General features: G+C 44.9%; 1 protein-coding gene and 1 long non-coding RNA gene across 3 annotated transcripts; one reads left to right on the top strand and one right to left on the bottom strand.

The window, feature by feature from the left end:
* The first annotated feature begins 149 nt into the window (after window positions 1–149).
* On the top strand, window positions 150–15,976 carry LOC308479893. 2 transcript variants are annotated; one of them, XR_013987878.1, is made up of 2 exons: window positions 150–390; window positions 15,119–15,976. It is a non-coding gene; the product is annotated as an uncharacterized lncRNA (long non-coding RNA). The 2 variants fall into 2 exon arrangements; XR_013987879.1 differs by lacking the exon at window positions 150–390 and adding an exon at window positions 12,817–12,865.
* On the bottom strand, window positions 2,697–22,954 carry GCLM (glutamate-cysteine ligase modifier subunit). The gene is made up of 7 exons (XM_081010897.1): window positions 22,501–22,954; window positions 17,878–17,943; window positions 16,430–16,514; window positions 12,883–12,939; window positions 11,670–11,872; window positions 11,240–11,354; window positions 2,697–5,026 (listed from the first exon to the last, which is right to left on the bottom strand). Exons 1-7 carry the CDS (start codon window positions 22,624–22,626, stop codon window positions 4,854–4,856), a joined length of 825 nt encoding a protein of 274 aa, XP_080867023.1. The 5' UTR covers window positions 22,627–22,954; the 3' UTR covers window positions 2,697–4,853.

Genomic DNA, 22,954 nt, shown 5'->3' with positions numbered 1-22,954 from the left:
GTAAGGGACCCCCGAGGGTCATCTAGTCTCACCCCTGCAATACAGGAATCAAATAAAAAAAAAACACAACGATTATGATAATAATGCTCCCTTAGTCTGCAGGCAGGAGGTTTGCTGAAGGTGGGGGTGGGGGTGGGAATTAGAGCAAATTTCCTTCAGCAGGGAAAGAGAAATTCTAATAAAGGAAGGGGAACAGCTTTTAGGAACAGGCTTGTCCGTTTCCTGAGAGCAGGACTGACAGTTTTCTGTTTTTTATCTGCGGCACAACTTCAAAATGTTTTCTGAGCGAGCGCTGCTGCTTAATCACCGCCACACCTTTATGCATTTCCAGACGTGCTGCTTTTGGCCTTTAAAGCCCAAATGGCTTGGGACTGGGTTACCTGTAGGACTGTAAGTGCCTATCTTAACCATAAGATCCAGGTAACCCTCACCCCCTGGAACATTTAGTGGCACCCCACTAAGGGAGCAGCCCTTGCAGGGAAGCTTAAAAGGTAACGGGACCCCTGACCATTAGGTCCAGTTGTGGCCGACTCTGGGGTTGCGGCGCTCATCTCGCTTTATTGGCCAAGGAAGCCGGCGTACAGCTTCCGGGCCATGCGGCCAGCATGACTAAGCCGCTTCTGGTGAACCAGAGCAGCACACGGAAACGCCGTTTACCATCCCGCCGGAGCAGTACCTATTTATCTACTTGCACTGGCGTGCTTTCGAACTGCTAGGTTGGCAGGAGCAGGGACTGAGCAACGGGAGCTCACCCTGTCACGGGGATTCGAACCGCGGACCATCCGATCGGCAAGCCCTAGGCTCTGGTTTAACCCACAGCGCCACCCGCGTCCCTGCAGGGAAGCTTAGTTTGCACCTTTCTATTGATAGGTAAAGACCCAGACTGTTGTAGCATGGACCTCTTTTAAACCCAAAACCTGTGTTCATAATTGGAGCTTTAGTGAATTTTGTTTGCTATATTTATGTACTTTTTGACTTTATGGGTTTTTAATATTTTATAATTGCAATGTTTGATGTATTCCAAGCTATAAAAAGAACATAGTTATGGAACAGCCTAGAGAGATTAATAAAACACCTGCTCCCTCTCAGCCGGTGCAGTCACTGCTTTAAAAAATTGTAGTGTGCAAGCACATTACCAAATGGATCTGACACATGGAAGATCACAGCACTTAATTCCATGACGTAGGAGGGGCTGCAAATCCTGTAAGCAGCTCTGGGATTGCTCCTGGGATCAATTATATAGTGCTCTGCCTATCCCACCTGCCTAAGCACAATAAAATCTGGGACTGGTAATTTTTGAGATAACTTGATACAAAGAGGGGCACAACTCTCTTCCCCATAACCTATGTCCTACTGACCCTACAGCTGCTGCTGGACCCCCATCACCTCCAGCCAGCACAACTATTGCCAGGGATGGCAGCTGTAGCAAAAATAATATCTGGAGAGCTACAGATCCTCATCTCTGGGAACTTTTTAATGTACTTGCTTTTTTGATAGTTTTCTTGTCTTGTGTATTTTTGTTGGGAAGCCTCTGGTGTGTGACACACACACACACACACACACACACGAGTTAAGAGTTCAATATTAAACCAACAATGCCATATAACAGTGGTTTCCAATTAGCTAATTATTGAGGACTGTTTTTCAAAAACCAAGCCATGGAGCTTCTACTTTTGAAAATTTTGACATCTCTATGGTAGTTTTTGTTATGTGAATGCTCCCACACTGTGCTTTTTTTCTAGGGGGATGCAGGGTATGCATACCCCTAAACATTTGGTGAATCTGAGTTTTGCCTCATTGAGGGGCAGTATTTCAATATGAGTAGGAAAATGAGAGTACCCCTAAACATTTTTAAAAGAAAAAAGCACTGCTCCCACAGATCCCCTGGGTGGGTTATGTGGACACCCTGGGATCCGTGGACACCAATTGTGAACCACTGCCTAAAAGACCTAGCTAGGATTTTACTCCTTTGTAGTTCTCATTAAGGTGGTAGACTTGCATCACAGAGGTGCTTCTTTTAGACAAGGATGAACAGCTGTTCATAGTTTTATGGCAGAAAGGTTTATGGAAGTAGAACAACAGAAAAATAATGTTCCAGAAAGGAAAAGTCTTTTCTGCACTTAGAAGGAATTTGCATGAAGGAAATTTAGCAACATTGCTAGTGTTGCTACTCTTAGTGTGGATTGGTAGTTACACGCAGAAACTAAGGTTGGTCTAGTTTCAGATAACTTATTCCTTTTGACTAGACTCAAGTATATCTGCAAACACTTAAGACAGGGCTGCCATACACCCGGCTTTTCTCAGGATTTCAAAGGCGGCATTGACATCCGGGGGAATTTCCAAAAGGCGGTGCTTTGTCCTGGATCTTAGCCAAATCAATTTTAAAAAACCAGAGTGTCCTGGTTTTCACTTTTTGAAATATGGCAGCTTAAGATTAGAGTACAATATGTGTTGAGGAAGGATTTGGTTATGTCACCTATTCCAGCACTGAATCTGAAATACCTGAAATACAGTATTAAAATGAACAAAAAATAAGTACTAAAAAGAAGCGCTGGATGGGGTAGAGCCTTGACTCAAACTGAGGCCTGTCTGAAACTGAGGCCTGTCTTTCTCTTGGCATAGTGTCACCAAAAATGTGTTCTGCTTCCATATTTGGGATATGTGTATGTTTTCCAGATAACATGCATAGTTTAAAATCTGTTTTAAAGTTTTATTTCATCGTATCATTTTATGGGAAGCATTCCATCTAGTGTTCTTCATGCTGGCTGGAGAAAATCCAAACCAAAATCTGCAGTTCCTCACTCCCTAACTCCAAAAAAGGACAACATAACCTGCAATATTATTTGAAAATTTATATAGAGATGCACACAAAGAGGAGAAACAGTTACCAGCAAATTTCTGTAAAGCAAGGTTTTTTTTAAATCAACAATGATTTTCAAACTAGTAAAAGCTCATTAGGTACAGAAGTTTAAATAAAACCAGTTAATTCTGAAGCAGACTACATACAACTGCAGCTGTCTACATCCTTTGTTTTGCAACCCCAAATTTCCATAAACAGACATCCTGCAAATTCCGTACATACTATTTTTAGCAATATCGCCAGAATTATTTGGATATTTATGCTGCAAATCAAAGTTTACGCCAGAATCCTGTCTGAGAAGCTTTACTTAAAACATTTTAGGACCCAAACATCACCACATGCTTAAACCCCCTTATTCAAAAACTTAATAAAAACTTGAGAAGTTTGCCCACTGGAATGGATTAAAGTACAAAAACAGGATATGATAGACAGTACAAAAGCATTTACTCTTTCTAGCTACCCATTATGATGCTATTTTTAATTAGAATGTAAAACTCTGGACTTCAGATAAAAGTTTACCACCCCTCATGAAACCTGTCATTAGTTCATTAAATAGGTATGCATATACAAATACAAATGTTAACCTTCCTCAAATGGTGTAAAACCTCCAAAATGTATTTGGCTATACACTAAATGAAAAACTAGAAAACTGCTTCAGTTATAGAAGTTTCCATAGGTTAAAGGCAGTCCAGAACACTGAATGCACCAAACTAGTTGACAAAAACAAGGGGTTGATGCTACACAAAGGGCTTGCCTACACTTTGAACGGGTCCAAGTGGTTTTCCATTTGCCAAGCCACTTTCCCCAGGAAAACCTGCTCTTTACCACTGAATCGGAGAAAACTTCAATCCATTGAAAACCCAATTGACGTCTGCTCTGATTCAGCAGTGTATAGGTTTTCCCAGGATAAAGTGGTGGGAAAAGAAAAAGTGTGGATAAGCACTTAGTTATGCTTTGAGTGGACCTGCTGTAAATCATCAGGATTTAAGTCAGTCCTGAGTAACAAATTCCATTTATTTCAGTGGCTATACGCTTATTCAGTCTGGAACCAACCCAAACTAATTTTCGTTTAACTATGACAGCTCTAATTTTCAGACAGAATTGGGTCTCCTGCTTTTTTGGGGGGACTACAACTCCCATCATCCCTAGCTAGCAGGACCAGTGGTCAGAGATGATGGGAATTGTAGCCCAAAAAGAAGCTAGAGACTCAAATTTGGGAACCCCTGATCTATACTGTATGTGATGTCAAGGTTATATATAAAGCCAATCATCTTTCTATGGGTCTCAAAATGTAAACCATGCTTTAGCACTGGCAAAATGAAACTAGGTAAACTTTGGCAAAGTTAATTATATTTTTGACCAGTGCTCTCCAATACAGAAACACCATCTCCTTGGGCATATATCAAGAGAAATGTAGTATAGACATGATAGAAGAAAAAAGTTACATAATACAAGTATTACACTGTATTATGACAGGAGTGGTGGGGAAGTACATTCATGAATATATTAAACAATTTACTTGCATACCCTGAATTTTACATCTCTGGTTTAAAATCAGAGTGCTCATTCCACCAGTGTTCCCAAATTTACTCTGCTGTCCGCTTAGCAGCAATAAGGTTTAACAAGTTACATTACTCCTTGCAAACAGAAATATTTCAATCAAAATATACCTAGTCAAATTCTGTTTATATTAGTCATTAAAATATTTCAAATATTTTTATTTATATATCATCTCTAAATCACCCGAACAGTTAATGAAAAATAATATTTCACAAGTGAGCAAGCTGAACTCAACACAAAACACCCATGTATGAAATAAAAGGAAATTGATAGAGAAACATGGTATCAGCCTCTTACTCCAATATGTAATTTGGGCTTCACTGACTACTTGATAATAAAACATTTTGGTCTTTACAAATTCCAGTTTGCATCTTGGTGCAATGATATAGCAGAGACAGAGCTTTTCAGATACAGGTTAATGCCAAGGTCCATCTTAAGATGCTGGGATTCTTTTAGCTTGCAAGATGTAGCCTTTGGATTTGATGACTCCTCTGCTCTTAACAATGACTGAATATCGCAGAAGCCACAGTGGAGTCCATTCATGCACTTGGCAATCTGGGATACTTTCCTGAAGTGTTTCTTGGAAGCTTGCTTCGGAAAGGAGTTCTAAGGTTAGAACAGGGACAGGAGAAGGTGATGATTAGCAAAGCTTTTAGGAAATTGAGCTACCAGCATTCAGAATACCAATCTGAATGCCAATCATATTTGAAATATGTATATATGTAATTACAATAAAGCAAATACACTATATGGTTGAAAGTCCTGATATTTGACATGCCAGAACATCACCAAGACCAACACTCCAGAACCTTCTACAGTTGTTCATTACTTGACCTTTTATAATATGTTAGTTTGGACATTATTTTAAAAGTCCAGGTTTGTTCAAACTAATCCAGCACTGCAGGATTTATCTCCTGGCTTATTGCTATGCACATCTTTGCTGCGGTGTTATCTCTACAAATGACTTTATGTTTTGCCTGCTGAATGAGTTCCTTGACTGCATTAAGTCCAAATCAATACCAGTTTTTAAAATCTCCAAACATACAAGTGATATAAGCCAGAAATTCATTGTTAAAAAGGTGGGAATAATGAATTCTTTGCTCAAATGGTAACAGGCAGTGCACCTTATGCACATGTCCTCAAACATTGGGCTGAGCTATTCTGGCTTTGATTTAAGCTGGCATCCAGGAAAAAGTTCTTTTTGTATACATTGTGCCCTACACAGAATATGGAACTAACTCTGTTAATTCTTAATGATCATTGTGATGGGACGATGAGCTGCTTGTGTGTAAAATCCTAGTCCCTCAGAGTTTGGTCAAGTTTGCAAACCTCTGTCTGTAACGGAGCCCCTTAAACATGGCTCCGTCAGTCGCTGGCAGATTCCGACAGTGGTTGCTTTCGGAATCGCTTCCAACATAAAAGCTCCTTAACGGAAACACGTCTTCTGGACTCTCTGCGTGACAGTTTCCGGCGAGGAGTGGGTGTCCCTACAGGAGGTCCTGAAACCTCCCCACTGTTTTCGCTGGAAGTGTCTCTGAGCCATCCCTCCAGCTCCCTTTCCCTCAGCTCAGCTCCTCTCCCCCTACTGGTTCCCTCTTCAGCTGCTGAGTCTCTCCCAACCTGTGTGAGCCCTTTCACTTCCCTTCCTTCCGATGGCAGTTCCCTGACATCCACCTCCCCTCCAGGGCCCCCTTCATCCCCTCTCGCCCCCTCCTCTACGGGCGGTGAGGAGGCAAAACCCCGGAATGAACTTCCTTCATCTTCCGATGTCCCGAACACTTCTCTCCACCTGTTGCGGTTCCTGGTCTCGAAGTACTCCTCCTCCTCAGAGTCCATCTCCCCTTCCCCTTCCGATTCCGAGAATCCTTCCAACTCCTCCTCCTCATCGGTGGTCCCAAAGTATTCCCTCCGGAACCTCTCCACAGGCTGAGGTTTCCTTGGGAACCTTTGATGGAACGTTTCTATCAATACCTCGTCATTGATATCTTCTGCCATTACCCAAGTGTTTTCTGACTCCGGTTCTCCTTCCCACGCTACCAAATACTCCACCTGATCCCCCTTCCATCTGGCGTCGAGGATTTCTGCCACATGGCTGCTGCATTCCCTTTCTTCTATGACCGGTCCCCGAGTGGCCATCCCTTCTCGTCCCCCCTCATACGGTGACAGTAACGACCTGTGAAATACTGGGTGCAGTTTCATGTGGTTGGGTAACCGGAGCCTGAAAGCCACTGGGTTGACCTGTTGAATGACCTCAAAGGGACCCAATCTCCTGGGTCTTAATTTCTTACAACCTCCTTTGAACGGCAACCCTTGGGTTGACAGCCACACCCTATCTCCCACCCTTATGGTTTCACCTTCCCTTCGGTTCTTGTCTGCCTGCCTCTTGTATTCTTCCTTCGCCCTTTCTAAGTTGAGTTGGAGCTGACGATGGATTGCTTCCATTTCTTCTACAAAATGCTCGGCTGCCGGGACACCCCATCTCTCCCCTTCTCCCCCTGGGAAAGCCCTGGGATGACACCCATAATTAGCCAAGAAGGGGCTCATCCCTGTGGACACATTCTCGGCATTGTTGTAGGCAAATTCCGCCAGCGCCAACTTTTCTACCCAGTCATTCTCTCTGTCATTGACATAACACCTCAGGTATTGCTGGAGGACCCCGTTTGCTCTTTCCGCCTGCCCGTTGGTTTCAGGGTGCCGGGCAGTCGAAAAGTTGACCTCCACCTGCAGTAAGCTCATGAGCTTCCTCCAGAACCTGGAAGTAAATTGTTTTCCTCGGTCTGAGACCACCCTCAATGGCACCCCGTGCAACCTAAAAATGTGTTCTACAAATAACTTCGCTGTCTCTTCCGCCGTGACTGCATGCGAGCAGGCTACAAAGTGGCACATCTTTGTTAGTAGGTCTACCACCACCATGATGGCTGTTTTCCCCTTGGACTTCGGCAGATCAGTCATAAAATCTATCGACACTGCCTCCCAAGGTCGTTCTGGGGTTGGTAAGGGTTCTAATAGCCCCGCCGGTGCCCGCCTCTCCCCTTTGGCTCGCTGGCATTGCTCACACCCTCTTACATACTCCCGTACATCTTCCCTCACCTTAGGCCACCAAAATTCCCTGGTGACCAACCACATGGTTTTGTGTTGTCCAAAATGCCCCGCCGTGGGGCTGTCGTGCAACTGCTTGAGTACCCTCCCCCTTAAGTCTCCTTCAGGGATATACAGTGCCCCTTTGTAATACAAAGCTCCATTTCTTTCCTCGAAACCCCCTGGTTCCTCTCCCTCACCCCTAAGACCTCTGAGCTTATTCTGGGCGTATTCATCATTCTCTGTTTCCTCTACCAGTTCTCTTTGTCCCACCAATGCCGCCCCACACACCCAGCGGTCCTCTGGAATGACATGTCTCTCTTCGGGTGCTCCCTCCCCCTCCAAATATTCAGGTTTGCGTGAGAGAGCGTCCGCCCTAATGTTCTCTGGGCCTGGCACGTAACAAATCTCAAAGTTAAATTTGGAGAACTCCTGGGCCCATCTCACTTGCCGTTGGTTGAGCACTCGTGCCGTCCTCCAATACTCTAGGTTCTTGTGGTCAGTGCACACTTGCACCTTATGTTGTGCGCCAATTAGCAGGTGCCTCCATCTCCGGAACGCCTCATGAATGGCTAGTAGTTCTCGGTCATACACCGTGTAGTTCCTCTCGGATTTGTTCAGCTTTCGCGAAAAAAAGGCACACGGTCTCCACTCTGACTCCTCCTTCCCTGGCTGCAGAAGCACCGCCCCAATAGCTCTGTCTGATGCGTCAGTTTCCACTCTCATCGGTTTTTGTAAATCCACATGCAGGAGTTGTTGTTCCGAGGCGAAGGCCCTTTTTAGTTCCTCAAATGCTCGCTCCGCCTCCTCAGTCCAAACGAACTTCTTCTTACTGCTGAGACAGTCCGTAATGGGCGCCGTCAGGTGGGCAAAGTTTCGGATGAACTTACGATAGAAGTTCCCAAATCCTAGGAACCTCTGCACATCCTTCCTTGTTTTGGGTGTTTTCCATTCCAGCACCGCCTGGACCTTGCCGGGATCCATGGCCAATCCCTTGTCTGACAGGCGATACCCCAGGAATTCCACCTCCTTGGTATGAAACTGACACTTCTCCAGTTTCACCCACAGCTGGTTGGCTTGCAGCCTGCTCAACACTTCTCTGACGTCTCTCACATGCTGCTCCTCATTCTCAGAATACACCAACACGTCGTCTAAGAAGGCCACACAATTCTTGTAAAGCAAAGGCCCCAGGACGTGGTTCATAAACGATTGAAAGCACGCGGAGCCTCCTTGTAGGCCGAAGGGCATAACTAAATATTCAAATGCCCCCAAAGGGGTGAACATGGTGGTTTTCCATTCATCCCCCTTCCTTATTCGTATCAGGTTGTACGCCCCCCTTAGGTCCAGTTTAGTAAAAATCTTTCCCTTCCTGACCCTTGTCAAAATGTCGTCAATCCTGGGCATAGGGAAAGCCACTGGTTCTGACACTGCATTTAAGGCCCTGAAGTCACACACAAGCCTCGGCTTGTTCGTGTTTTTTTTATCCACAAAAAACACTGGGCTGCCCCCCACCGCCCTGGACTCTCTGATGAACCCTCTCTTCAGGTTCTTGTCAATGAACTCTCTTAGCTCCTGCATCTCTCTGTCTGACATGGCGTACAGCTTGCCTACAGGGAGCTGTGCCCCAGGGAGTAAATTGATTTGACAGTCAAAGGGTCTATGCGGGGGTAGTTGGTCAGCTTCCCTTTCGCTGAAGACGTCGCAGAGATCTGCGTATTGTCGTGGTACCTTCACGTTCTCCGTTACTTCAGTCCCTGCTAGGGTGGCTTGGGCCCCTGCCAAACCCTTTCCCTCTTTGCAGTGTTCTAAGCAATGTGCTGAACCAAAAGAAACCACTCTCTGATGCCAGCCCACCAGCGGATCATGTAACGCTAGCCAGCTCATCCCCAATATAATGGGAGCTCCTCCCAAGGTGGCCACATTAAACGCTATCAGTTCGGTGTGCCTTGCCACCTTCATTATCATTGGGACGGTCTGCAAGCTGACTTCTCCTCCCAACAGCTCCCTGCCATCGATCGTGGTCACCTGCAGGGGGTTGCTTAAAGGGATCGTCTGTATCTGGTGTTCAGCTGCAAACTCTTTGCTCATGAAATTGCAGGAGCTGCCTGAGTCCAACAGCGCCTTTATCTTTAGAGGGTGTCCGTTTGGCAGCTCTAGCGCCACTTCTATCACTAGGGCGGGTTTAGGAGGTTCTGGCGTGGGCACTTTCACTGCTCTTTGGCCTGGCTGCTGTGCCCCGACGGTGGCAGCCAGGCGTTGGCTTTTACTTGCTTCGGTATTTCTTCCTCTCTTCCCTCCACAGCTCCTACCATCCCTTGCCATTCCTTCCTCTGGGGGCAGACTCTGGCAAAGTGACCTGGCTGTTGGCAGAGATAGCATTTCCGGGCGCCTTTTCCCTCCTTCTTTCCCCCCTCACTGGGCTTTGAAACTGCGCGCGCGCGCGCTGTTCCGATTTCCATCGGCTCTGCCGGCGGGAAAGTTGGCTCTGGAATGTCTGGAATGCGGAACTCCTTCCAACGTTCCCCCTTCCCTTCCCGCCTCTCCAATGCTCTCGCCTCCTGGCGCGCTCCTATGGTCAGCGCTGATTTGGTCAGCTGGTCCATAGACTCCGCCCTGGGCGCCCGGGAAAGTTCGTCTTTCACAGCCGAAGAAAGCCCTTCTTCAAAGAGCATTTGAATGGGTTCCGCCGATAGATCCCACCCCAATTTATGGATCAACATGGTGAACTCAGTCCAGTACTCACGGACAGATCGGCTCCCCTGTTTGCAAGCCATTAACTGTCTGCGGACCACTCCCTGTTCAATATCGCTGGAAAACATCAGATCCATGGCGCGAAAGAACTTCATCGTGTCCTTTAGGACGTCACTATTCGCTGCCATCAGGGGTCTAACCCAGTCTCTCGCCCCCTTTTCAAGATGCCCAATCACGAAAGCCACTCGTGATTCCTCGTCAGGGAATTCATCAAACTGCAGATTGAGGGCATATTGCATCTCTGTCCGAAAGCCATGATAGTCTTTGGGCTCCCCCCCAAACTTCTGCACCAATCCTGGTACCTTTCTGACGAGCTGGGTGTCTTTCCCCTTTTTGTCTGCATCCTGAGCCCTCCTCTCCTCAAGCCTCGCCGTCTGCAGCGCTAGCTGGACCTCCAACACCCGGTACCTTTCTTCCAGGCTTGGACCCGCTCCAGCTCCTGCTTCTCCGGTTCCGGCTGGGTTGCTCATGATGCCTTCTCCTGCACAAGCTGCTCACGAAGACTGTCGGAATGCTGTGATGGGACGATGAGCTGCTTGTGTGTAAAATCCTAGTCCCTCAGAGTTTGGTCAAGTTTGCAAACCTCTGTCTGTAACGGAGCCCCTTAAACATGGCTCCGTCAGTCGCTGGCAGATTCCGACAGTGGTTGCTTTCGGAATCGCTTCCAACATAAAAGCTCCTTAACGGAAACACGTCTTCTGGACTCTCTGCGTGACAGTTTCCGGCGAGGAGTGGGTGTCCCTACAGGAGGTCCTGAAACCTCCCCACTGTTTTCGCTGGAAGTGTCTCTGAGCCATCCCTCCAGCTCCCTTTCCCTCAGCTCAGCTCCTCTCCCCCTACTGGTTCCCTCTTCAGCTGCTGAGTCTCTCCCAACCTGTGTGAGCCCTTTCACTTCCCTTCCTTCCGATGGCAGTTCCCTGACAATCATAAAATGGCAAAGCATAAATAGACCTTTGGTCTACTCTATCAAGGCAATTAACAGGACCTTACCTTTTGGATCATTATGAGTCAAAAGCTGGATATCAAACTCTTTAGCAAATGCAGTCAGATCTGGTGGCATCACACAACAGGATGCAAGATTCACCTGGTTACTGCTTGGTTTCACCTAGAAAAAATTAAAAATTTCAGCTTTCCTTCAAATATAAGATAGCGCTATGGTGTTTGCCTTACATTATATTTAATTAAGTGACTGCACATTTTTTATGACAATGGAAAGCTGCTCCGTTTTCTAAATTTTTTTAAAAAATGCTTTACATATCAAATATAGCGATGCAACTACATGCTTGCCCAGCTGGCTATAAAGTGTCTATATTGTACTCAGGTTTAAAACTGGATCTGATTTCATAATATATTCAGCAGAACATATTAACAGAAAAAGCAGCAGATCCAGGTTATTTCAGTTGAATAGACTGCCTCTTACCTGTGCCCACAAGAACAGTTGCTCCAACAGTGCTTTATCTAGATCAGAAGTCCCTATGGCAACAATCTTTTTGTTTTGAACTAAGTTTTCAAGCTCTGCCCAGTAAGGTTGTAAATATTCTAAGGAAAGATTAATTCCGTCTTCGGTTGGAGGAGGAGCAATTATCACGGAATCTAACTGGTCGACACCAAGGGTAGAACATGCTATTTAAAAAAAAAGAGAGAAACTTTCATGCTTAAATAGAATAAAAATGATTTACAGGAGGCTTTAAGAAACACGAATCTACTTGTCTTCTGATCACTTATTCTATCTCCTTGTATAAATGTTCAATTCCCTGAATCCACAAAATCCCTGCAGATACAAATCAATTTTACAAGATCAAGCTAAACTATTTTTGAATTACAAGAAAGAACCTATACAATAGGTATTTGCAGCAAAATATGCTGAAAAGAGAGGAAAGAAAGCAGAGTTCTTAATTGTTCTGAACATACAATAGTACACCAAGGAAACCACACAAAAGGGTTATTTTCAGAGTTTAGCTATCAGAAAAACAAAAGACTAATTTTTGCTTGAATTGAAGCTTGCTCTGCAATGCAAAATCTGGATTTCTTCCAGTTCTTAGTAAGTCGGTGTGCACTTCTGGCCTACTAAAATTAGGTTTGAAAAAAGCCTAATATTAAAGCCAATAGGAGCCCCACTCCTCCAAAGCCGAAATATGGCATGGTCAATTGTGAGGAGGGTCACAGCCGCCATACCCCCTTGCTGGAAATGCACCCTCGCCCAACTGCACTTAGGTTAGAAGTCTTACTGTCTCCAATGCAAACATTCCCCCCAAACCTAATTATGTGCGTGTTGTGTGCTGTATATGTAAGCATACATGTAATATGTGAGGTATGTTCAGGTATGTATGCATGTGCTGGTCAGCCCTGCTCACCTTCCATTTAGCTGCATCTATTATTTGAAAGATGGACCCTGAAAAGGAAACCACGAGAAATGCAGCCCCTCGACTGAAAGTTATTCCTTCCCCGCCCTCATTTCACTGTCTGCCAACTTTGTTCAAAGACAGTAGGGAAAGGGTACAAAGGTCAATAGATTTTTAAAACATTCATGACTAGGAAAAGCTTCTCTGTTTCAGAGCCAGAGAAGGCTTTAAAAAGAAAAAGAAAAGACCCTGCAAACTTTGGATATGTTCAAATGTAAGTTGCCAACTTACTCATACTGACTGCTTCTCTGATTGATGAAGTGTTTGATCCCGCGATAAACAATTTTGCTGAAAATAAAAGACGAGTTAATAAGGGAAAGCAACACCTGCAAATAATGCAAATTCCCAACTGTGTGTTTCTGACCATTTAATAGCACATTAAATCTGCACAGATGAATGACCAAAACACTGCGGCTGAGGACATAATTTGAATGCAGAAGGTACCGTGTTCAAATTCTAGAGTCTCCTAGAAAGGCTGGGAAGAATTATGCAGCCTCCTCCTTTCTTTATGTTGATGTCTTGCACAAATACAACTTAGCTATAAAGCAACAAGAACAACAAAAATGCAAGAAGTTCCCCTCCCAAAAGCAATTAATTCCCAAGAACACCAATTGTTCCAATTCAAAAGTCTGACGTATATTACACAATGTCCGCCTTTCAGAGACTGAGTTAAGGGTTATTTGCTGCTCTAGGTTATTTCTAGGTTTATAGATTTCTAGGCAAGCCTCCCATTGAGATGAAATGCAAAACAAGCTTATAGAAAGGTTAGATTTCAAAGCAATTTGACTTAAGACATGTTTGCTCAGGTCCTTTTGGTGAACAGCGGCCCACAGATTATTTCTCTACATGTGAAGACAAGGAATTTTTGCCAATGAGCTCCTGACGCACTGGATGAGTTAAAGAATGGCAGAAATGTTGTTTTATGTTGTTAGTCCAGGGGTTGGAGAACCTTTGGTCCTTCAGCCAAATCCCATCAGCCCCAGCAAGCATCGCTGATGGCCAGGGATGATGGGAGTCGTAGTTCACCAACATCTGGAGGGACAAAGGTTCCTCACACTTAACCTTAGCCCATGGCTCAGCCTAGAACGTGGTGATAAAAAACCTGCTTCTTGATTTCACTTACAATAGATGTTCGGGTTTTTTTTTTATGGTAGGTACTCTCAGAATCATTGATGGAACTGAGATTGCCTTATCAACTCAGATAAAAACCTTGGTTCAAAGTAGTTCATTAACTTGTTGTTCAGGAAGCATATATGAAAGATTACTGGCTGTGCCTTCAATACCAGGCCCAAGAGAGACCCAGGTTGGCACACACCTCTCAGCAAGATTTACCGTATTTTTCGTTCTATAGGACGCACATTTCCCCCTCCAAAAACTAAGGGGAAATGTGTGTGCGTCCTATAGAGCGAATGCCCAAAGCCAGAACAGGAAGACGGAGCACTGCGGAGCGCTCCGTCTCGCTGTTCTGGCTTGGGAACAGCCTTGCTAGCTTCTGCAGGACAGCGGGGTGAAGGCACCCCGCTGCCCTGCAGAGGTTTGCGCGCAGCCCTCCCCAAGCTAGAGCAGCGAGACGGAGCCCTCCGTCTCGCTGTTCTGGCTTGGGAACAGCCTTGCTAGCTTCTGCAGGACAGCGGGGTGAAGGCACCCCGCTGCCCTGCAGAGGTTTGCGCGCAGCCCTCCCCAAGCTAGAGCAGCGAGACGGAGCCCTCCATCTCGCTGTTCTGGCTTGGGAACAGCCTTGCTAGCTTCTGCAGGACAGCGGGGTGAAGGCACCCCACTGCCCTGCAGAGGTTTGCGCGCAGCCCTCCCCAAGCCAGAACAGCGAGACGCTGTCCTGCAGAAGCTAGCAAGGCTGTTCCCAAGCCAGAACAGTGAGACGGAGGGCTCCGTCTCGCTGCTCTAGCTTGGGGACGGCTGCGCGCAAACCTCTGCAGGGCAGCGGGGTGCCTTCACCCCGCTGTCCTGCAGAAGCTAGCAAGGCTGTTCCCAAGCCAGAACAGCGAGATGGAGGGCTCCGTCTCGCTGCTCTAGCTTGGGGAGGGCTGCGCGCAAACCTCTGCAGGGCAGCGGGGTGCCTTCACCCCGCTGTCCTGCAGAAGCTAGCAAGGCTGTTCCCAAGCCAGAACAGCGAGACGGAGGGCTCCGTCTCGCTGCTCTAGCTTGGGGAGGGCTGCGCGCAAACCTCTGCAGGGCAGCGGGGCGCTGCACTCCAAAGGCTTCAGGGATCTTTGAGGCTGGCGGTGGGGGAAAGCAGTGCTTCCCCCCACCACCAGCCCCACAAGCTCTGGTGAATGTACCTTGAACGCACCTTGTTTTGGAGGGGGAGAACAAGAAAAAAATATTTTTCCCTGTTCTCCCCCTCCTATGATCCCGTGCGTCCTATGGTCCGGTGCGTCCAATGGAGCGAAAAATACGGTACTCATATTTATGTAGCTATTTTTGAACTAACAACTGTTTTCATTTTCAGGATGCAAGGATAGCCGCTATCTATACAGAGCACTAGGATGGTTCCACGACCCTTCTGCAACTGTGCTGTAACCTAGAAATGTCTGCCCTCTCTTCCAGAAACTTCAGAATTGCCCCTTACTGAAGGAGACCAGAAGGAGACCACCTAACACACCATTCTGTATCCAACAGCCGGAGGCCTCTGGAAGCTCACAGGCTGATGCGTTATGCAATTGGCCATTCCCTCACATTTGTCCCAGTTCTGTTTTCATTTTACTTCCAGCATTGCAACAGTGGCATCAGCTGCTTTAAGGAAGAAAAGAAAGAAAGAGATATGCATTGCCTGAGGCTATGAGATGATCCTGAAGATTTTTGTTGAGTACAGACTTTGGAAAGAGCAATATGGATGCAATGATATATAAGCAAAGCAGTACCAAAGTTCTGGTGGTGCGCACTTTGGATACATCTGCAAGCCCAGGGCTCATGCACTCTCCCCTCCCCTCTGGTGTGGCTGTGAGGAGGCGATCAAGCATTTATGCTTCTATTTTTTATTAACCACAGTATCCTTAACTTGGGTCACTCTTAACTATAGTTCTCCAGAGCAAGCCAGATAAATAAACCTGCGGTGTGCGCGTGTGTGCAAGACAGAGACTTGCAAAGGCTTGGCCTCATAATGCTAAATCATGGTGCAAACACAGCCTAAATGCAGATGAACTACTAACTGTGCAATGCTAACCATGTTTTCTCAGAAGTAAGCATATTAAATTCAAATACACCCAGGTAAGCAGGGTTTAACGATCCTTTTTTATTTCTGTGATCTCCTTTGGGAGAGGACAATTGTCTGAAAAGCAGGATAAAAATAATAAAAGGGAATAAATAATATTGCTTTGTCCTATGAATTAGTCATCAGGTTGTTTAGTTAGCAGATCCTCCTATGAATTAGTCATCAGGTTGTTTAGTTAGCAGATCCTCGACTGCAATCCTTGTCAGCAGAGTGACTAGAATAATGCAGATAAGAGTCCCAAGAGAAAGTAAGTGATGATACTTTACTGAAGGCAATTGAACAAAAGCAGCATATAATATGCAGAGAAACGAGCTTTGGTCTCCTGGCCAATGGCAGACTCTGTTGCCTTTCAGCTCTGCTGCCCCATTCATTCATAACAATGTTAAGCTGTGCTATGCTGGACCTCTTACTCAATTCCCCAACCTATTCAATTTAATATTCCATAAGTCCCCAGAGGAAAGTGACTCTCTGTACCTAAGAAGCTGGTTGACTAACACTGGACCCAACTCCATCCCATCTCTCCCGATGAAGTCAACAAACAAATTATACCTGAAACTTTCAGTTCTTCCCTTTCTTCAGGATTGATCTTCTCTATTGCTTGGGCTAGAGTACATTCAAGGGTTTCGGGCAGCTCCTGCAAATAAATATGTTGACAGTCAGAAGAAGCTTACCAGTACTGGCAGCTAAGCACATATTGTATCATTAGAGAAGACATATAAAAAGCAGCCTTGAGCTTCATCAAAATTCTGTTTTCATATGGGGGAGGGAGAGCAAACAACTCAGCAGTAGATGCTTGAGACAATAGTTCTGGAATCCCCCTGTCCAAGGCACCCAGTTGCAAAAGGCCTGGTCCACACTGCACAGCTGGAGGCCACAGAGGGCAAGTCTGACAAGCACCTCATCAAACTGCGTGAAAGGCAAAGCACATCTTCAGTATGCAAGGCAGATTTGTAGCACTACACATATTCTGAGAGTCCTTGTTTTATGTTATGCCTGCATTCAGCCTCAAAAATGCAGGGCATGAAATAAAAACACATGCAACAAACAGTTTTAAAAAGAAAATAAAAACAGTCACGGGGTTATGTTTACACAAACCATCCAATTACTGGGTCTCTGGTCCCATTCTAATTGCAAAATGGGACTGGCAGGAGTGGGTCAGCAATAAATCACATGGAGTAAGCGAAATTAACTCTTTATTAGAAGAAACAAGGTCTGCTCAGTAGTGCCAGGCCTCATAAGCACAGCAACTCTTCTTGGGAAATATTGTCCCTATGATATAGTTGTGGAGAATCAAGGTCCCTGCCTTACCCCAGCTGCCTAAGTCTCCTCCTCTCCCAAGCAATCTGAGACTTCCAGCAGACCTGTTTTTGCTCTTCCCTCTTCACGCCTCTTCTGGTTCTGGGAGACCAGAAGGGAGGGGAACTTGACTCTCCCTGCTCACTAAACCCTGTTACCTCTCCAGCTTCCAACACCTCTTCCCAATCTTCTTCCTCTTCTCCCTCTGATGACTCGTCGTTGTCCCACCACCAAGCCCTGGGTCCTTGCGGGTTCCCCAGCTGGTGCCTCCCACCATTCCTCTGTGTCCATTCAGTCCATGATAAAGGGCTGCTTTGGACATTTAAAGCCCTAAATGGCTTGGGATTCCAATTACCTAAAGGATCACGTCTTCCCGCAGGAACCTGTCTGGACACTCCATTTGCCCTCCAAAGTCCTGCTCTGTGTCACAAAGAAGCATATGGAGGGCAGTGACCAGACATCTGTCAGCTCTCCACCTGCCCATTCCTACTCTTTGGAATGGGAAGGAATGCCTGCCTCTGACTTTATTTTGGTTCCAGGTAAAGGCACTTTAATTCTTCTATGATAACTTTCATTATATTGTTTCTCTCCCCAGCAATAAATTTCATTTAACAAGGACAGACTGAGATTGGGCCAGAGAAAATTCTAATTATTTGACAAGCATACTAGCAAGGAAACACAAAACAGGAAAGGTCACTTACCTGCAATAGATCTGGGCTGATCTTTGAACTCCACTCATTTAAGGTTTTCTGAATGCAATCCCGCAGCTGCAAAGCAACATATTCACTATTCAACACCGCTTGGTTTCAATTTTGCAATACAGTGAGAAAAGGAAATTAAACTTGCCTCTGCTGATCCCTATTATCTTCTCTCTTATGCACACAAACTAAGCAAGTTATATCTGGGTACAGGGATAGAACAAAAATGTGAGGACAAATGTAAACAGGAAACAGTAAAAAGGAAAGGAATCCTATTTTTTCTGCAATTCACCATGCTGGTTTTAAAGTATTGCTCCCTTCTCCCATTAGACAAAGCGGGTGGCCTGCATAAGGTCACATCAGGGGCCTAGATGGGAAATGAGAGGAACCCTCAAATAATGCAGCAGATTCATGACTTTTGGGGGCAAAGAAAAGGAGGAACAAGTCACCAAAACCTAAAGAACTGGAAAATTGTGCTAGAGGAGGGCAGCGGAGGGGTACAAGAATGTAAGGCTTGCTGTGGCTTGTTCCTGTCACAAAAAACAGTGGTTTATGTAACATATAAGCTAGAACCACAGGTATGAACTCTTGCTTAAGAAACTAAGTTTCTTTCTCTGTACCAGAATCCAGCAAACCCAGCAGTCGGCAATAAGCCTTCATCTAAAAATTGGCCAGTGGTTCACCAATAGACCACTGTCTTCTTTATGTCTCTTTGGACAAGTTTCAACTTCCTGCTCAACATCACTGTGATCTGAATTGAGGGTTGCTGATACTGAATGGAATGATCAATTAACTTTTTCAGTTAACAAGGCATAGGGAAGTTTGAGTCCAGGTCTGAATGAGCAACAACTTCCATTATTATTTTTAAAAAGGGAAGAGAAGCAAAATCTAGCACCTGGTCTTATAGTAGTGTATTTCTCATGCAAATATCATTTGCAAAAGCTACAAATTCAGCCTAAGTAAAGCTTTAAAATGGTTTGACTGATTTAATTGTTGTGAAACAATTCAATGAAAGGCAAATATTAAGCATGTTGTGGTCATGTTTAATTTTGCCAAACTTTCAGAATGAGAAAACTAAATGTGATTTTTAGTACTAGAATAGAGTAGCGTTTGTCTATTGAATTGGAAGCTACCTCACACTCTTTAGAATTTCAGAAAGGCACCTTATTAACTGAGATTCTGATACCATGTTACGGTATTTAAACATAACTCGTCAATTAACTTCATTGGTTAAGAGGCCAATAATTGGTTAAGAGGCCAACTAATAATTCTTTAATCAGTTAACAGCCCTCATATTTAGTGTTCCCTGCTGTGATGGCTTTGGACAGTTTGTAAAGTGTAAAAAGCGCAGCTATAGAAATAAGCTTCAAATTTATTATCTGACTCAATTCCCCAGGTGTAAAACCAAAACAGTGGTTTTCAAAGTTTCTAGCTTTGGGGAACCCCTTCCCCACTGAGTGGTCTGTGCTGAGGAATCTCTGAGCGGTCTACATCTTCCAAAGGATTCTGGGGTGTATTCTATGAGCCACACTCGGTTTTTGTAGGCTGCTGGCCAAATCTTTTGGCAGCCAGTGAATGCCATTTACCATCACCTAGCATGAACTGAGACTACGCCCTGTAAAACACACAACCCTTCCCTGCAGCTACACATTACAGGGCCAGACGAGTTGTAGTGCACAGTCTTTTCAGAAAACCTGTCCATCTCTACTGATATTCTCACTGAGGAACTCCCGTTTTCTGGCTTTCAGTTTGAAAGCCACTGGGTTAGAAACAATACTGTAGTTGTATGCAGAGGAAAAAAGATAATAAAATAGGAACCCATGCTTCTGGTACGTATGTTTTACACGTGTCAGAGCAGTTCCCTTCAGGGAAGTACTGTATTATTAATTACTCGTTAGTAGCTTGTTGCACAAGGGTTTCCCAAGCAACACGCAACATATTTAAAAACATAAGCATAATACAAATACATTATAATATCAGCACATTCACACAAAAGCACATGAAATTCATAAAAATTACACAACTTCCCTAATAGCAGCATACTAAGAACAACAATAAACTCCACAAGCTGTGTTGTAGTTTACTATTATTACTAGTATTGCTCCCACCCTGCCTATTGTAAAAGTAATACCTCTATTTTGATCTGAACCGAGGCTTTCATTATATTCAAGCAGGCTACGGGATAGCTGCCAAACATAACTTCATTACTACCTCAGAATGGTATGGGGGCCTATAGTTTGCAGAACAATGGCTCCCAAGCCTCATAATCCATGTTCTGAAACTAAGCTGCTGGCTTTATAGATGCTCAGTGCTAAGAACTGAACCTCATCTTTAGAATAATAATTAAAAACAACAGCACGGCAAGCCAGTTACCCAATAGATTAGCAATGTACTTTCCCAAGAAGTCACAAAGCAAATTTTAATTATTGTTACACACTCACTATGCGTACTTTTGAAAGGGCGAAAAAAGGTTATTGTGATTTGTGGCTGTGATAAACTTTTCTTCTCATATCAAGGTGGAAGTATGATCTGAAAGCAAAAGTCCTCTAAATACCAACTGTTTTGAGTATAAATGGCTATTGTGGGATAGCTGAGAATAAAAGTAAGCTTGGGAAAAACTTTCCTCAAGCTGAGGATGACTACTTTGGGTTACAAAATACTATAATATATCACCTTATGGCACACTGGGGGTGAAGGAAATTGACAATTATAAGAAAATAACTAGGTCAATATGATACATGAACACTTTAGTCCAGAAGATATCTTGTCTTTGAATAGATTGCATTAGCCATAATAAAATTTATTTATATTTATTACATATATTTAGGTGCCGGGGGGGGGAATGTTTCTCTTTAATCAGGCTGATTAAAATTCTATGTGGGAGGGGGAGTTATTGGTTTGTTTTTGTTCTTGTTTTTATTATGGATTTTGTGTGCTCATTTTGTATTTTTGTGTTGTGAACCGCCCTGTGATCTTTGGATGAAGGATGGTATACAAATTTAATAAATAAGTAATAAAACAAAAAGAAAATGATTAGAATGAAATGCAGTTTTACAGGACCATTTTTAGGCTGTTTAAAAAGAACTGACCCCCAAGCATAAGACCAATACAGTGCTGCCTGTCAGTATAGCCTGAAGAGACAATAGGATGCCAAACTAATTACAAGCAGGATTCCATATGTCAATTACAACCAGGGTGGGGCAAGGAAGTTTTTGCAGCTACATGCCGCAACACAGTTCAAGATGCTCACATTTAACTGCTAAGCTAGACATGCTTTTAGCTAACAAGTTTGGGGTCGCAAAAAGCCTAAACAGATTTAATGTAAAAACCTTTAGCACTACAAGGTGTTGAGTAGTTAAGTTAGGCTGACGTCAAAGGCATAACTGCCTATCAAATTTTCAGTAAGTTGCCTGATCAAACGTGCAACAGCTCATCAAACTGCTAAAATGCTAGCAAGAGATTTGGAAAAAGTTGTTTGCTTATGATTCAGAAAAGTTTAGGGGAAACATAGCAGAATAAATGAAAGTGGAAGTGTATGCCCTGACAGTATACCAAACATTATGTAGAAATGTTTGGGGAGTCTTTTCACCTAAGTGCTTGTTAAGAGGGTTTTTTAAAATCATGTCCAAAATTTAGCAGAAAAGCACTTGTTAACAAATTGTGATGGGCTTCAATGTTTTCAAAAAAACCCTACTCTTAAGGCTATTAAGAGAGACTAAGGATGCTTTGAGGCTATCACAATTTTTCAGATGGGGAATCAGTGACAAACCCGGAAGTTACGGCAGCACACGTTACTGGGCAACAAACCGCTTTCCAAACAAAATCAGACTTTTTGCAGTAAGGAAAGTGATAACAATTGTTTGGTGAGACGTCATATAACCTGCCTACAAACTTTGTGCAAAACAAATCAGGTGAATGCTCTACAAACAGGTTGTTTGCCTGGAAGCAAACTGTAAGACATTGGACAAAAACACAATACAGTGGAAGAAGCAAATTGTTTTTGCACTGAGGAAAATACACAGCAACATAAACAAATATCTACTTAACACTGAGGCTTCTAAAAAAGATAACTCTCCGTGGTGGGATTCCAACATTGCTCTGAACCCACAAACTCTCCAGCTAAAGCGGAGCAGAGAACCAGGAAATCAATAAAGCTTTAATTCCCCTCCACCCCGATTCAGACAGAGATCTGGATTTTAATACCAACTCATTGTTTTCAAAGCATCGTGCTGTTTGGGGTCCTCCTCTTCTTCTTTTCAACGCGAGAGAGACGTATAACAACAACTAAAACCCCAGTCAATAAAACCAACGTGCTTTGGGAACGCACACACCCAGCGCTGCCTCCCGCTGCTTTTGCCACAGAAAGAAGACAATAAATAACCCCTTTCAAGGCTCCGCGACGAGGAACAAAAAAAACCCCTGCCAACCCCCATATGTATAATTTATGAGGGAGCGGTCGATCGCAGCGGCCTGGCTTTGGTGGGGTATTTTTTTTGGGGGGGGTGCTCATCCCGCGCGGAGAGCAAGAATCGGGATCCGCGCGCCCGCGTTCTCACGACCAACATGAGCGGGTCGTCAGAATGGCCCGTCCACGCGTCTCCTCCTCCCCGCTTCCCGCAGGCTCACCTCCTCGCTGGGGGTGGCCGGGCACTTCTTCCTCAGGCGCCCCCAGTTGAGCAGGTTGCCCGTCTGCAGGTTGAGGGTGCCCGCTTGCCCCAGCAGCACCCCGGCGCTGCCGCTCTCCGTCCCCATGACCGCTGGTCGCCTGCTCTCTCCGCCCGCTGGAAGCCACTGGCCGCCGAGTGCTGAGGAAGGAGAAGAGGAAGGGACTCGGTACCCGGGCAGAGTCTGCGGCGCCGCTCTCCTTCCTTCCCTCCCTCGCTTTCCCTTCAGACAAGGGACGGTGACTCAGCAGGAGGGGAAAAGTGCCTTGTCACCGTCCCCGGTCACGTGGCTCGGGACGGACACACACAGAGCCACAAGGGAGCGGGGATCGCGCGCAAGGGGCCCTCCCAACGGCGGCGGCCAACTGCTTTGATCCCAGCTGAACCCCACACACACATAGAGGGGAGTTCTTGCT

Source organism: Podarcis pityusensis (genome assembly GCF_964106645.2).
Source record: "Podarcis pityusensis genome assembly, chromosome: 6".
Taxonomy (NCBI): Eukaryota; Metazoa; Chordata; class Lepidosauria; order Squamata; family Lacertidae; genus Podarcis; species Podarcis pityusensis.
Note: the sequence above shows the minus strand (reverse complement) of the source record. Positions and strands in the feature narration are given on the sequence as shown.

Bases quoted from the DNA above. Each gene is read 5' to 3' on its own strand.
- GCLM (XM_081010897.1), bottom strand. From the start codon at position 22,626: ATGGGGACGGAGAGCGGCAGCGCCGGGGTGCTGCTGGGGCAAGCGGGC. The intron at 12,940-16,429 runs GTATAATTTGTT...TTTTATTTTCAG, and splicing joins GGAAGAACTGAAAGTTTCAG to CAAAATTGTTTATCGCGGGA. The intron at 11,355-11,669 runs GTAAGAGGCAGT...AATTTTTTCTAG, and splicing joins AACTGTTCTTGTGGGCACAG to GTGAAACCAAGCAGTAACCA.